The sequence below is a fragment of the Coregonus clupeaformis genome, chromosome 34 (assembly GCF_020615455.1).
Source record: "Coregonus clupeaformis isolate EN_2021a chromosome 34, ASM2061545v1, whole genome shotgun sequence".
Taxonomy (NCBI): domain Eukaryota; kingdom Metazoa; phylum Chordata; class Actinopteri; order Salmoniformes; family Salmonidae; genus Coregonus; species Coregonus clupeaformis.
In genome coordinates, this window is record NC_059225.1 from 31,767,775 (window position 1) to 31,781,988 (window position 14,214).

General features: G+C 46.2%; 1 protein-coding gene across 5 annotated transcripts in view; it reads right to left on the reverse strand.

The window, feature by feature from the left end:
* LOC121550009 (voltage-dependent L-type calcium channel subunit beta-2-like) overlaps positions 1-14,214 on the reverse strand; it is a 144,054-nt gene that overhangs the window by 123,515 nt on the left and 6,325 nt on the right. The window contains exon 1 of one of the 5 annotated variants that reach the window (XM_045210555.1): positions 4,821-5,720. The exons of the other annotated variants lie outside the window; for them this stretch is intronic. Coding sequence (XP_045066490.1) covers positions 4,821-4,868 — 48 coding nt within the window. The 5' untranslated portion in view covers positions 4,869-5,720. Of the gene's footprint in view, positions 1-4,820; positions 5,721-14,214 lie in introns of those variants that run through there. 5 annotated transcript variants of the gene reach the window in all.

Sequence of the window (14,214 nt, forward strand, 5' to 3'; positions counted from 1 at the left end):
AGGGGATAAGTTCATTAGAGTTACCAGCCTCAGAAATTGCAGCCCAAATAAATGCTTCACAGAGTTCAAGTCACAGACACATCTCAACATCAACTGTTCGGAGGGGACTGTGTGAATCAGGCCTTCATGGTCGAATTTCTGCAAAGAAACCACTACTAAAGGACACCAATAATAAGAAGAGACTTCCTTGGGCCAAGAAACACGAGCAATGGACATTAGACCGGTGGAAATGTGTCCTTTGGTCTGGTCCAAATTTGAGATTTTTGGTTCTAACCGCCGTGGCTTTGTGAGACGCGGTGTGGGTGAACGGATGATCTTCGCATGTGTATTCCCCACAGTGAAGCATGGAGGAGGAGGTGTTATGGTGTGGGGCTGCTTTGCTGGTGACAGTGTCTGTGATTTATTTAGAATTCAAGGCACACTTAACCAGCATGGCTACCACTGCATTCTGCAGCGATACGCCATCCCACCTGGTTTGGGCTTAGTGGGACTATCATTTGTTTTTCAACAGCACAATGACCCAACACACCTCCAGGCTGTGTAAGGGCTATTTTAATTTTTGTATAAACCCAATTGAGATGGTTTGGGATGAGTTGGACCGCAGAGTAAAGGAAAAGCAGCCAACAAGTGCTCAGCATATGTGGGAACTCCTTCAAGAATGTTGGAAGCATTCCAGGTGAATCTGGTTGAGAGAATGCCAAGAGTGTGCAAAGTTGTTATCAAGGCAAAGGGTGGCTATTTGAAGAATCTAAAATCTAAAATATATTTTGATTTGTTTAACACTTTTTTGGTTACTACATGATTCCAAATGTGTTATTTCATAGTTTTGATGTCTTCACTATTATTCTACATTGTAGAAAATAGTAAAAATAAAGAAAAACCCTTGAATGAGTAGGTGTTCTAAAAAATGTTGACCGGTAGTGTATGTGTAAATTAGAAGTGAATTCATAGGTTGGGCTATTAATCCACCATTCGTATGCTAGCCAATATATTAGGCCCAGCCTACTACAGTGAATTTAGGCGACCGACACCACCTGTGCAATGCAAGCCAGAGATAAAACAATATGTCTGATGCACGTTTTGTGCCAATGAATTGAATAGAGGCGTCTACTATGGATCGAAAAATAATGATTATGATCACATTACCTCAATTTAAATATTAGGCCTATGGGGACATCTATACATTTGGCAGCCAAGCACGAGTGATCAGTATAGCCTTAATATCGTCTAGACAGGATGTTGAAATATCTTCGCGCCTAGAATAAAAACCACTAGGCTTCCGTCATAGACTCAATTGAATGAAAAATATGAAGAATTACAGTGGGCAGTTTGGGAAAACAAATGTCCATTCTGAAAGTATCCTAAAGCAGACTGTCCAAGGTAGAAGGGACAAAAAATATAACTGGAATGTGCATAGCAAAATGTTAGAAATGTATGCAACTCATTAATGGGACGCAACTAAAGCAAACGTAGCTCGATTTAATCTTGTAGGCTAATATTTTCCATGTCATTATTTATCTTCCTCTCATTATGGTCCTCTCTAGCCACTTTGAACAACATAATCTTGCATTGACACTGCCTTCTCACAACGTAATGACTGCTGCAGGTTGTAACGGTATTGTTAATTGTTGTTCTAGATTGCTAGATTGAGACAAATTTGTACACACCCCATGTTCCATAACGTTGTCATGGAAAATATTAATGATGTTTCCAACTGCCAATCAGCAACTGCACTGTAAATCTGGCTGCATATTGAACGTTGAGATTGACAAAAGGCCAGTGTCTTTGGCAAATGACAGGAGTGGAAAGGAGTGGAATTATTTGCTAAAAAGACTGGTACCCAGACTACTGCTACGCTGACTGTGCTGCTAAACTCTAATACAGGCTACAAATGCACTACTCTCCAGTCCCGTTGCACGATGGGAACCAGTAAGAGCTGTCTTCAATTAGCCCAGTTTCCATGCAGAGTGTCTAAGACTACCCTGGCCCTTTAGTCTGCTGCTTGTCAGAGTCAGTCCCATTCAGCAAGGTCTCCCTCTGTGCTCTAAATTCCATCGCGAGCGGAATTGTGTTCCGCCCCATTTCAGACGTAAAACAGCGGTTTGGGCCTCCATGTGAGAGGAGTGTCATAGAAAGAGTGGTGTGTCACGGAAGGAAGCAGTCTCAGAGTTCAAAAGCAGATAGAATCACATGAACGTGCTTGGACTCTTACCACACCATATACTGTAGTCTACATTATGAAAATAGCCATATACACTGAGTGTACAAAACATTAAGAACAATTGCTCTTTCCATGACATAGACTGACCAGGTGAATCCAGGTGAACGCTATGATCCCTTATTGATGTCACCTGTTAAATCCACCTCAATCAGTGTAGATGAAGGGGAGGAGACAGGTTAAAGAATAATGTTTAAGCCTTGAGACAATTGAGACATGGATTGTGTATGTGTGCCATTCAGAGGGTGAATGGGCAAGACAAAATATGTAAGTGCCTTTGAACGGGGTAAGGTAGTAGGTGCCAAGCACACCGGTTTGAGTGTTTGAAGAACTACAATGTTGCTGAGTTTTTCTGTGTGTATCAAGAATGGTCCACCACCCAAAGGACATCCTGACAACTTGGCACAACTGTGGGAAGTATTGGAGTCAACATGGGCCAGCATCCCTGGAACACTTTTGACACCTTGTAGAGTCCATGCCCCGCAAAAGGGCGTGCAACGCAATATTAGGAAGGTGTCCCTAATGTTTTGTACACTCAGTGTATACACAAACAAAATCCTTACATTCTTTATTAGTTTCACCCTTAAACAATGAATGCCTTTTGCATTTTCAAAAGCATCCCACACACAGAGAGTTCTTGGTCTCTGCTCAGAGCATCCTGCAGTGTAGGGAGTAGGACAACAGCCATCTCTCCAGCTGCACAGGGCCAGTAAGCCTAAACCCTGCCTGCAGTCCTGCACTAATCCACTCATCACTCAGATTAAAATCCACTCTTTTGTAAATGTTAATCCAGACCACAGCAGCATGAGTGTGCATGCCACGCAGAGATGGTCAAATTGATTTAAACAGAGACCACTGGGGAAGAGCGGTAATGAGGATTTTGTTGTTGTCGTTGCAGTGGATAATTTACAACCATTATGTCAGCAAAAAGATTGAAGTAGTATGATATAACAGCTATAACAGCTGTACTGGGAGCACAATGCATGTGTTGTATGCTGATTGGACTGGGGTAATTTGTCCATAGAAATTAATGTAGAACCTCTATGGCTTCGTCCCAAATAATACCCTATTCCGCATATAGTGACTAAACTATACTAAATAGGGAATAGGGTGTCATTTGGGATGAAGACTGTATGTATGTAGCCTACTGTAAGCACCTAGCTATGGTTGGCTCTGATTTAGACCAGTGAAAGCGCCATAATGGAATGACATACTACAGGCCAATTCTAAGAACATTCTATACACATTAACAACCAAGCTCTGTCTGAGATCTGGGGTGACATCCTAATTCATACAAAGGTGAACCCAATGAAACGTTACTACTGCACTATTGCACCATGAGTTGATTATAGTACCATAAAAGCCGTGGTACTGGGTGCATGTGTAAAATGTGTGTGTGTGTGTGTGTGTGTGTGTGTGTATAGAACATCCAATCTGAAAGGGGTTATGGGGACATCTAGTGGTGACAGCAGTCATGCAATAAAACGGTTATCTCTGCAGTCCTTGTGTTATAAATGGTGTGTGTGTGTGTGTGTTTGTGTGTGTGTGTGTGTGTGTGTGTGGCAAAAACAGTTGCTACTGTATCAGAGTATACTGCGCAGAGCCAAGAGACTTCTATTTCTTCTCTCTATAACTGGGCATGAGTCCACCCAAACACTCATACCAAGACAATCAAACACTGACAGAGATGTGAACCAGGCCAAAGTCAGATCTTGGGGAAAAAGCAACACAAATGGCAGATATTTGAAATATTTGATTGCACCTTGTCTCACTTTGACCAAGTCTGCCGCTGCCCTGCCATTCCCCCCCCTTCGGCAGACATAAATGACAGGGAGGAGGAACCCTTGAATGTTTCGAAAGACAAGCCTGTCCTCACAAACTCATTCTATCTGTTAGACAGCATTTCAGCGCAGATGCTCGCACACACAGAAGAGAGATGAAATAAACTGAGTAAAGCCCATTAAAACTCTGCCGTCAGCCCAGCATGTGCCCGGCGTCTGAGCCATGCGGACATCGCTCTATGCCACCCACCGACTGCATTCTCAGCTCTCTCCGTCCATCCCCATAATAAACACGGGATAAAAGATCAATCGACTGCCTCTTAGTGTGTTTGCTGGCTGGGTGCACATGATACTAACAGCAGAGCTCTGTAGAGAGAGCTGCCAGTCCGCTGAGAGTCGAGAGAAAAACATTCTCTCAGTAAGTCCCTGCAGTCTCAGTGGGACAGGGTGCAGAGAAATCTGAAAGGGTGCATCCGGTACAGTCAAAACAGAGAAACACACAAGCGTGTGTGTGTGTGTGTGTGTGTGTGTGTGTTTTTACTCTTTCAGGCAAACGTACATGCCTGCATGTGCACACACACATACGCACACGCACAACTTTTGAACGACCTACAGGTATTCCTAGAAAGAATCATTACATGAACCGTTTCCTCAGTGTATTTGTTGTTGACAGCAGCACAACATTACAAAGACTCATGCAGTATGGCTCTGGTGTTCTCAGTGAAAAAAGCAATTACACTTTTTTTACCCTCCCTTTATTAATCTCTCTCCCTCCCGCTCTGTCTCCGTCCTAAATTGAGAGAATTAGGCAGCAGACTCACATATGGAAGCTGTGCTCTCCGGCGATGGCCCAGCCCACAGCACGGCATGAAGGGAACCAGGGGGGTTCAGGAACGGACGGCAGCCGCCTCACAGACACTCTGTCAGGCAGCAGCATCCACTCAGCCTCGGTCCATGGCTTTACACTCTGCCCGCAGGAGGAGTGCAGGAGAGAGAGGGGTGGAGGAGGAGGGAGAGAGAGAGGGAACGAAGGAAGGAGATGGAGAGACGGAGTAGCAATAGAGAGCAGAGGAGACTGTCGTATCCACACCGAGCCCCCCTCCTCCCCCTCCACACGTGCACTTAGATCCTCACAGACAGACCCAAGCACTATCTAACTCTCGGCAGGGCAGTTTCCACAGCGAATTCGACTCAGTGCCTCCTTAGCCCTCCAGCCCGCCCTCATGTCCCACAGCGCAGCAGAGATGCAAAGAGAGAGTAGAGTGCCTCTGAGTGAGGCGCAGGTCTGTTACAGCACTGCCAGTTACCCCACCTTAAATCCTTATCCTCTATCTAGCTTTAACCAAATCCTCTGCAGTGCTGCTGCTGTTCAGCTCCCTGCTGTGGCTGGCTGGCTCCCTTGGTTCTGGTGTGTGTACTGTGACACTGTCCTGTAGGGGCTCCTGGGGGACACACGGTGCAGACAGGGGTCCTGACTCAGACGGGGAGGTGGAGCTACCACTGTCCTTTATTGACCGCTGTTCTTCCTAATGGGGGGCGTCGCCTTCAACACTTCTCCCTCTCTGCCACCTTGGGTTCAGTCAGATGGATGGACAGGAAAGAGTAAACAGGGCTCTTTCTCTCTCTTCTTCCTCTTTCTCTCTCTTCTTCCTCTTTCTCTCTCTTCTGTAGAAATTGTGTTGGTGGCAGGGGGAGTTCTGTAGGGCAGTGGTCAGGGCAGAGGCTCAGACAGAGAGCTGGCTGCTGGGCTGGCTGGTGAGAACAGACTGTGTGTCTTGTTGTGTCTGTTTGTCTGGTGCAGCGAGTAGCAGGAGTAGCAGGACTCTCTCTCTTTCTCCCTCGCTGTGGTGCAGAGAGCAGTCACAGATTCTCCGGCTCAGTCATGTCTGAGCACTGAGTGGAACGCTGGCTTCATCACTCCTCTTCCCCTCCCTCTGTCCTCTCCTCCTCACTTGCCCTGCCCAGTGCACTCAGCCTAACAGATGATTAAGTCCAGACCATAATATACTCATTGCTGTGTCTCTGCTGCGATCAAGCCTTCCATTTCTCTACCCGCCCACCTCGCTCAACCTACCCCCCCTCGGGGAGAGGGGCAAAACAGAAGGATAGGGAAGGAGAGGGAGAGAGAAGGGTAGAGAGGAAAGGGGCATAACAGAGGGATAGGGAAGGAGAGGGAGAGCGTTTCTCCTATCTTTACCATTGTCTCCTCCCTGCATTGAAGAGACACACAGACTGAATTTCAATTGGCCACCGGCACTACCAGTTTATAACATTAGCTTTACCCTCACGTTCTCTCCTTCTCCCTCCATCAACCCTGACGGCACACACCTTAACTTTACTCCCTCTACTCTCTCCCTCATTCTTGTTCCCTCTCTCTCTCACCATCTCTTTTACTTTCCCTCTCTCTCTCACATTGATTGGAATTCTTTCCCTTTCGGTGTCTCAAAGGCTGGTATTTACGAGTACATTCCCTCTGCCTTTTCCTCTCCAGGGGAGAGCTGTGCTGTTTACATCATACGCTTTGGGTAAGCAGCAGCATTTCTTCAGACTCTCTTGACTCTACAGGAACCTCAGTGTTTGTATTCCTTCTAACAGGGAGTCACTTCAAATCAAAATCAAATCAAAGTTTACTGGCCGCGTACACAGTTCAGCAGATGTTATAGCGGGTGCAGCAACATGCTTATGTTACAAGCTCCTAACAATGCAGTAAAACGTCAAACAAGTGTCTTCAGTGTCTGTCGTCCTTATAGCACAATGTCGCTCTCCGTTTGATTCTGCTAATACAGGCTAATGTATTAATTGTATGCAGAGATGACACTGATACAGCGGCATCTGATGTGCTGTGACTAAAACAGACGGCGGTAAACACTGGTGTCCCCTACACCGCTCCACGGGGCAAGGGCAGCCACTGTCTGTCTCTCTCTCCTCTCCTCCACTGCTGCTGCTGATATAGGTTGCGTCCCAAATAAAAAATCTAATACAAAATGTATTTTATTTGTCACATGCGACGAATACAACGGTGTAGACCTTACCATGAAATGCTTACTTACAAGCCCTTAACCAACAATGCAGTTCCAGAAATAGAGTTAAGAAAATATTTACTAAATAAACTTTTTTTTTAAAAACACAATGAAATAACAATAACGAGGCTATATACAGGGGGTACTGGTACCGAGTCAATGTGCGTGGGTACAGGTTAGTCGAGGTAATTTGTACATGTAGGTAGGGGTAAAGTGACTATGCATAGATAATAAACAGCGATTAGCAGCAGTGTAAAAACAAATGGGGGGGGGGGTCAATGCAAATAGTCCTGGTGGCCATTTGATTAATTGTTCAGCAGTCTCATGGCTCCAGTACCACTCGCCGTTCAGTAGCAGAGAGAACAGTCTATGACTTGGGTGACTGGAGTCTTTGACAACTTTTTGGGCCTTCCTCTGACACCGCCTAGTATATAGGTCCTGGATGGCAGGGAGCTTGGCCACAGTGATGTACTGGGCCGTACGCACTACCCTCTGTAGCGCCTTATGGTCGGATGCTGAGCAGTTGCCATACCAGGCGGTGATGCAACCGGTCAGAATGCTCTCGATGGTGCAGCTGAATAACTTTTTGAAGGTCTAGGGACCCATGCCAATTATTTTCATTCTCCTGAGGGTTGAAAAAGTGTTGTTGTGCCCTCTTCACGACTGTCTTGGTGTGTTTGGACCATGATAGTTTATTGGTGATGTGGACACCAAGGAACTTGAAACTCTCGACCCGCTCCACTACAGCCCCATCGATGTTAATGGGGGCCTGTTCGGCTTGCCTTTTCCTGTAGTCCACGATCAGCTCCTTTGTCTTGCTCACATTGAGGGAGAGGTTGTTGTCCTGGCACCGCACTGCCAGGTCACTGACCTCCTCCCTATAGGCTGTCTCATCGTTGTCGGTGATCAGGCCTACCACTGTTGTGTCGTCAGCAAACTTAATGATGGTGTTGGAGTCATGCTTGGCCATGCAGTCGTGGGTAAACAGGGAGTACAGGAGGGGACTAAGCATGCACCCCTGAGGGGCCCCCGTGTTGAGGATCAGCCTGGCAGATGTGTTGTTGCCTACCCTTACCACCTGGGGGTGGCCCGTCAGGAAGTCCAGGATCCAGTTGCAGAGGGAGGTGTTTAGTCCCAGGGTCCTTAGCTTAGTGATGAGCTTTGTGGGCACTATGGTGTTGAACGCTGAGCTGTACTCAATGAACAGCATTCTCATTTGGTGTTGCTTTTGTCCAGGTGGGAAAGGGCAGTGTGGAGTGCGATTAAGATTGCGTCATCTGTGGATCTGTTGGGGCGGCATGCGAATTGGAGTGGGTCTAGGTTTTCCGGGATGATGGTGTTGATGTGAGTCATGACCAGCCTTTCAAAGCACTTCATGGCTACCGACGTGAGTGCTACGGGGCAGTAGTCATTTAGGCAGGTTACCTTCGCTTTCTTGGGCACAGGGACTATGGTGGTCTGCTTGAAACATGTAGGTATTTCAGGGAGAGGTTGAAAATGTCAGTGAAGACACTTGCCAGTTGGTCCGCGAATGTTCTGAGTACACGTCCCGGTAATCCGTCTGGCTCCGTGGCCTTGTGAATGTTGACCTGTTTTAAGTTGACCTGAGCTTGATCACACAGTTGTCCGGAACAGCTGGTGCTCTCATGCATGCTTCAGTGTTGCTTTCCTCGAAGCAAGCATAAAAGGCATTTAGTTTGTCTGGTAGGCTCGCGTCACTGGGCACCTTGTGGCTGGGTTTCCCTTTGTAGTCTGTAAAAGTTTGCAAGCCCTGCCACATCCGACGAGTGTCAGAGCCGGTGTAGTAGGATTCAATCTTAGTCCTGTATTGACGCTTTGCCTGTTTGATGGTTCGTCGGAGGGCATAGCGGGATTTCTTATAAGCGTCTGGATTAGTGTCCTGCGGTTGTTGCCTGGTTGTACACACGGTCACTGTGGGGACGACGTCGTCGATACACTTATTGATGAAGCCGGTGACTGAGGTGGTATAATCCTCAATGTCATTGGATGAATCCCGGAACATATTCCAGTCTGTGCTAGCAAAACAGTCCTGCAGCATAGCATCCGTGTCATCTGACCACTTCCGTATTGAGCGAGTCACTGGTACTTCCTGCTTTAGTTTTTGCTTGTAAGCAGAAATCAGGAGGATAGAATTATGGTCAGATTTGCCAAATGGAGTGCGAGGGAGAGCTTGGGAGTCGCCTCTGTGTTTGGAGTAAAGGTGGTCTAGAGTTTTTTTTCCTCTTGTTGCACATGTGACATGCTGGTAGAAATTAGGTCAAACTGATTTAAGTTTGCCTGCATTAAAGTCCCCGGCCACTAGAAGCGCCGGTTCTGGATGAGCATTTTCTTGTTTGCTTACGGCCTTATACAGCTCGTTGAGTGCGGTCTTAGTGCCAGCATCGGTTTGTGGTGGTAAATAGACCACTATGAATAATATAGATGAAAACTATCTTGGTAGATAGTGTGGTCTACAGTTTATCATGAGGTACTCTACCTCAGGCGAGCAATACCTCGAGAATTCTTTAATATTAGACATCGCGCACCAGCTGTTATTGACAAATAGACACACTCCCCCACCCCTCGTCTTACCAGACGTAGCTGTTCTGTCCTGCCGATGCACGGAAAAACAGCCAGCTCTATACTATCCGTGTTGTCGTTCAGCCACGACTCGGTGAAACATAAGATATTACAGATTTGAATGTCCCGTTGGTAGGATAATCTCGAACGGAGAACATCCAGTTTATTTTCCAGTGATTGCACGTTGGCCAATAGAACGGATGGTATAGGCGGGTTACCCACTCGCTGACAAATTCTCACAAGGCACCCCGATCTCCGCCCCCTGTATATCCTCTCAAGCTTTGTCAGGTTGGATGGGGAGCGTTGCTGCACAGATCTTTTCAGGTCTCTCCAGAGATGTTCGATTGGGTTCAAGTCCGAGCTCTGGCTGGGCCACTCAAGGACATTCAGAGACTTGTCCCGAAGCCACTCCTGCGTTGTCTTGGCTGTGTGCTTAGGGTCGTTGTCCTGTTGGAAGGTGAACCTTCGCCCCAGTCTGAGGTCCTGAGCGCTTTGGAGCAGGTTTTCATCAAGGATCTCTCTGTACTTTGCACAGTTCATCTTTCACTCGATCCTGACTAGTCTCTCAGTCCCTGCCGCTGAAAAATATCCCCACAGCATGATGCTGCCACCACCATGCTTCTCCGTAGGGATGGTACTGGCCAGGTGATGAGCGGTGACTGGTTTCCTCCAGAAGTGACTATTGGCATTCAGGCCAAAGAGTTCAATCTTGGTTTCATCAAACAAGAGAATCTTGTTTCTCATGGTCTGAGAGTCCTTTAGGTGCCATTTGGCAAACTCCAAGCGGGCTGTCATGTGCCTTTTACTGAGAAGTGGCTTCTGTCTGGCACCTTTACCATAAAGGCCTGATTGGTGGAGTGCTGCAGAGATGGTTGTCCTTCTGGAAGGTTCTCCCATCTCCACAGAGGAACTCTGGAACTCTGTCAGAGTGACCATCGGGTTCTTGGTCACCTCCCTGACCATGGCCCTGCTTCCCCGATTGCTCAGTTTGGTCGGGCATCCAGCTCTAGGAAGAGTCTTGGTAGTTCCAAACTTCTTCCATTTAAGAATGATGGAGGCCACTGTGTTCTTTGGGACCTTCAATGCTGCAGAAATGTTTTGGTACCCTTCCCCAGATCTGTTCCTCGACACAATCCTGTCTCGGAGCTCTACGGACAATTCCTAGAACCTTTGACATGCACTGTCAACTGTGGGACCTTATATAGACAGGTGTGTGCCTTTACAAATCATGTCCAATCAATTGAATTTACCACAGGTGGACTCCAATCAAGTTGTAGAAACATCTCAAGGATGATCAATGGAAACAGGATGCACCTGAGCTCAATTTCGAGTCTCATAGCAAAGGGTCTGAATACTTATGTAAATAAGGTATTTCTGTTTTTCTATTTTTAATACATTTGCAACAATTTCTAAAAACCTGTTTTCACTACGTCATTATGGGTATTGTTTGTAGATTGATGAGGATTTATTTAATACATTTTAGAATAAGGCTCTAACGTAACAAAATGTGGAAAAAGGGAAGGGGTCTGAATACTTTCCGAACGCACTTTAACAGTATGTACGGATAACCTCCAGTGATGCTTTCACATGTACTGTAATCAATCAATATCTATTAATCTGGGCTGGGTTAACTTTTTTAAAGCTCACTCGTCAGAATTAAACATGGCACATTCTTTCCTTGATGCATTGATAAATCATGTCAATGCTTCATTCTGTGGCAGGTGTGGCAGGTGTCACTGTTTTGATGGAGGAGCATCATTGCAGGCAGAGACCTCTCCACCTTTCGGAGGCAATGGGAGGAGGTTAGAGGAGGGGGGAGGAAGAGGGGGGTACTATCACGTTCTATCAGAGAAGTGATCATCACTCACGCTCTGCTGACACAGTGACCATGACAAATAGCTGCGTTGTCGTGATACACCACTCTGCAACACAATCTGTACTATCTGAATAAGAACACATGCAAATGAGTAGCGTTGTGAGGGTGCATGTCCTTCAGGGACATGGACCTAATAGGTACTATACTATACCACTTTAGGCCTCCAGTTATGTATCAATACTACAAGCTGCCACAGGTTTAATGAAAATATCAGCACACCACTATTTATCAGAAATGCAAAGTAATGATTCACAGTGATAAAACACAGAGGATTCAAATACAAGGATGTCATTGTCTACTCTTCTGAGGAAAGTACAAAGCGACTTGGCAGGTCTCAGTCACTGTGCTCTTCACTGATGAGTCGCGGTTTTGTCTCACCAGGGGTGATGGTCGGATTCGCGTTTATCGTTGAAGGAATGAGCATTACACCGAGGCCTGTACTCTGGAGCGGGATCGATTTGGAGGTGAAGGGTCCGTAATGGTCTGGGGCGGTGTGTCACAGCATCATCGGACTGAGCTTGTTGTCATTGCAGGCAATCTCAACGCTGTGCGTTACAGGGAAGACATCCTCCTCCCTCATGTGGTACCCTTCCTGCAGGCTCATCCTGACATGACCCTCCAGCATGACAATGCCACCAGCCATACTGCTCGTTCAGTGCATTATTTCCTGCAAGACAGGAATGTCAGTGTTCTGCCATGGCCAGCGAAGAGCCCAGATCTCAATCCCATTGAACACGTCTGGGACCTATTGGATCGGAGAGTGACGGCTAGGGCCATTCCCCCCAGAAATGTCCGGGAACTTGCAGGTGCCTTGGTGGAAGAGTGGGGTAACATCTCACAGCAAGAACTGGCAAATCTGCTGCAGTCCATGAGGAGGAGATGCACTGTAGTACTTAATGCAGCTGGTGGCCACATCAGATACTGACTGTTACTTTTGATTTTGACCCCCCCCCCCTTTGTTCAGGGACACATTATTCAATTTCTGTTAGTCACCTGTCTGTGGACGTTGTTCAGTTTATGTCTCAGTTGTTGAATCTTGTTATGTTCATACAAATATTTACACATGTTATGTTTTTTTGCTGAGTTTATATAGTACATTACTTTTGACATGGGCCCATAGAGCTCTGGTCGAAAATGGTGCACTATATAGGGAATAGGGTGCCATTTGGGACGTATACTGAAACAGTGGGTGCCTGAAGATAAAGACTGCCCTGCTTGTAACAGGGGGCACTGTTCGCTAATGCCTCCTCTCCTGACAAAACAGGAGAAGGAAGGAGAATATGCAGGCATCCATTACACTTTGCACTCTGGTAAACAAAACAAGGTTACACCTGGATATATTACCCTAAAAGGGTGAACAACTGTTTTGAACAAATTTGATTCTATGCCGTTCATGGGCCTGAATGACCATACTATTAACATAGAAACAATCTCCTCTAATACTGGAACAGAAACAAAACATTTTCTCTTTTCATTTTGTCTCCTAGATAGGTTAGTCCCTATTCATATAACTTCAACTCTAAGGATAGGTCAAACATGCATGCAAACACTGACTGACAGTCAGTAGCTCATAGTCATGATGGGTAAATATCTCTCTTTATTTCTTACCACCTGATGGCAGTCTTGCTGTTCTGTGCCGGTAGCTCAAACTGTCAGAGGAGACAAGTGAAACGTGTCCTACCATAAACCGGCTTACAGCAGCCAGCCCATCCGTCCTTCCCTAAGCCATTTATTTAGTATTCAAGTGCATTTAAAATGAATGGTTATTCTGTTATTATGACAAAACATAAGCACTGCATATGTAACCAACAATAAGCATCATGCTCGTGTCAGTTGTCAGTCTTTGGCTCATAGATCACAACAAATAAGTACAGTTGGAGACTTTGGTACATTCCCACATTTGGTGTATCCCTAAACATTGTCTGCAGGACTCAGGTCTATGAGGTTGTCAGTGGCCTGAACAGAGGCGACTAGGTTACTCCATGCCCTGTCTGTGTCCCTGGTATCAGTTACATAAAACCCCCTGGGGTTGCCAGAGATGATAAGGAACACAGCCAATACGTCGCTTACGTAACCCCTTCCCCCCATTAACGGGAGAAAACATAATCTGGCGGATGAAAATAAAAGAAAAAAGTCTGTAATCAAGATAACGAAAAAGGGGTTTCCTGTGACCACACCACACCCTGCCTTTTAGACACCCCACCACCACTACCTCCACTATCCGTATGGAGAGAGGGTCTGCATCCCAAATGGCATCCTATTCCCTACTTACATAGTGCACTAATTTTTACCAGGGCCCATAGGTTGCATCATATTGCACTATATAGGGCACTTTGTAGGGAATAGGATGCCATTTGGGACACACACTGGGAATCATCCAATTTTGGACGGACAAAGGACCTAAAATCGCAAACAAATTAGACTGCAGTGCCCTTCAAGCTTTTATCCCTGCAATTATACAGTATCAGTTACCATCCCCTTAATGACATTCAGCTCGGTTCCACTTTACTTATGGAATCCATGATGCAGTTTAGTCCTATAGAAACGACTCCTTCTTCCTCCAGAGCTGGGCAGTGAGTTACAGCAGATAGTGACCACACCACCACAACTCCCAATGCTGACTGAGTGATCTGGACCGCCACTGCTCTCAACCTCCTCCAACCTATACTGTAACCCCCATGGGCAGTAAGAGTCACAGGGTACCTCTTTCTTTCTTTCTTTCTTTCTTTCTTTCTTTCT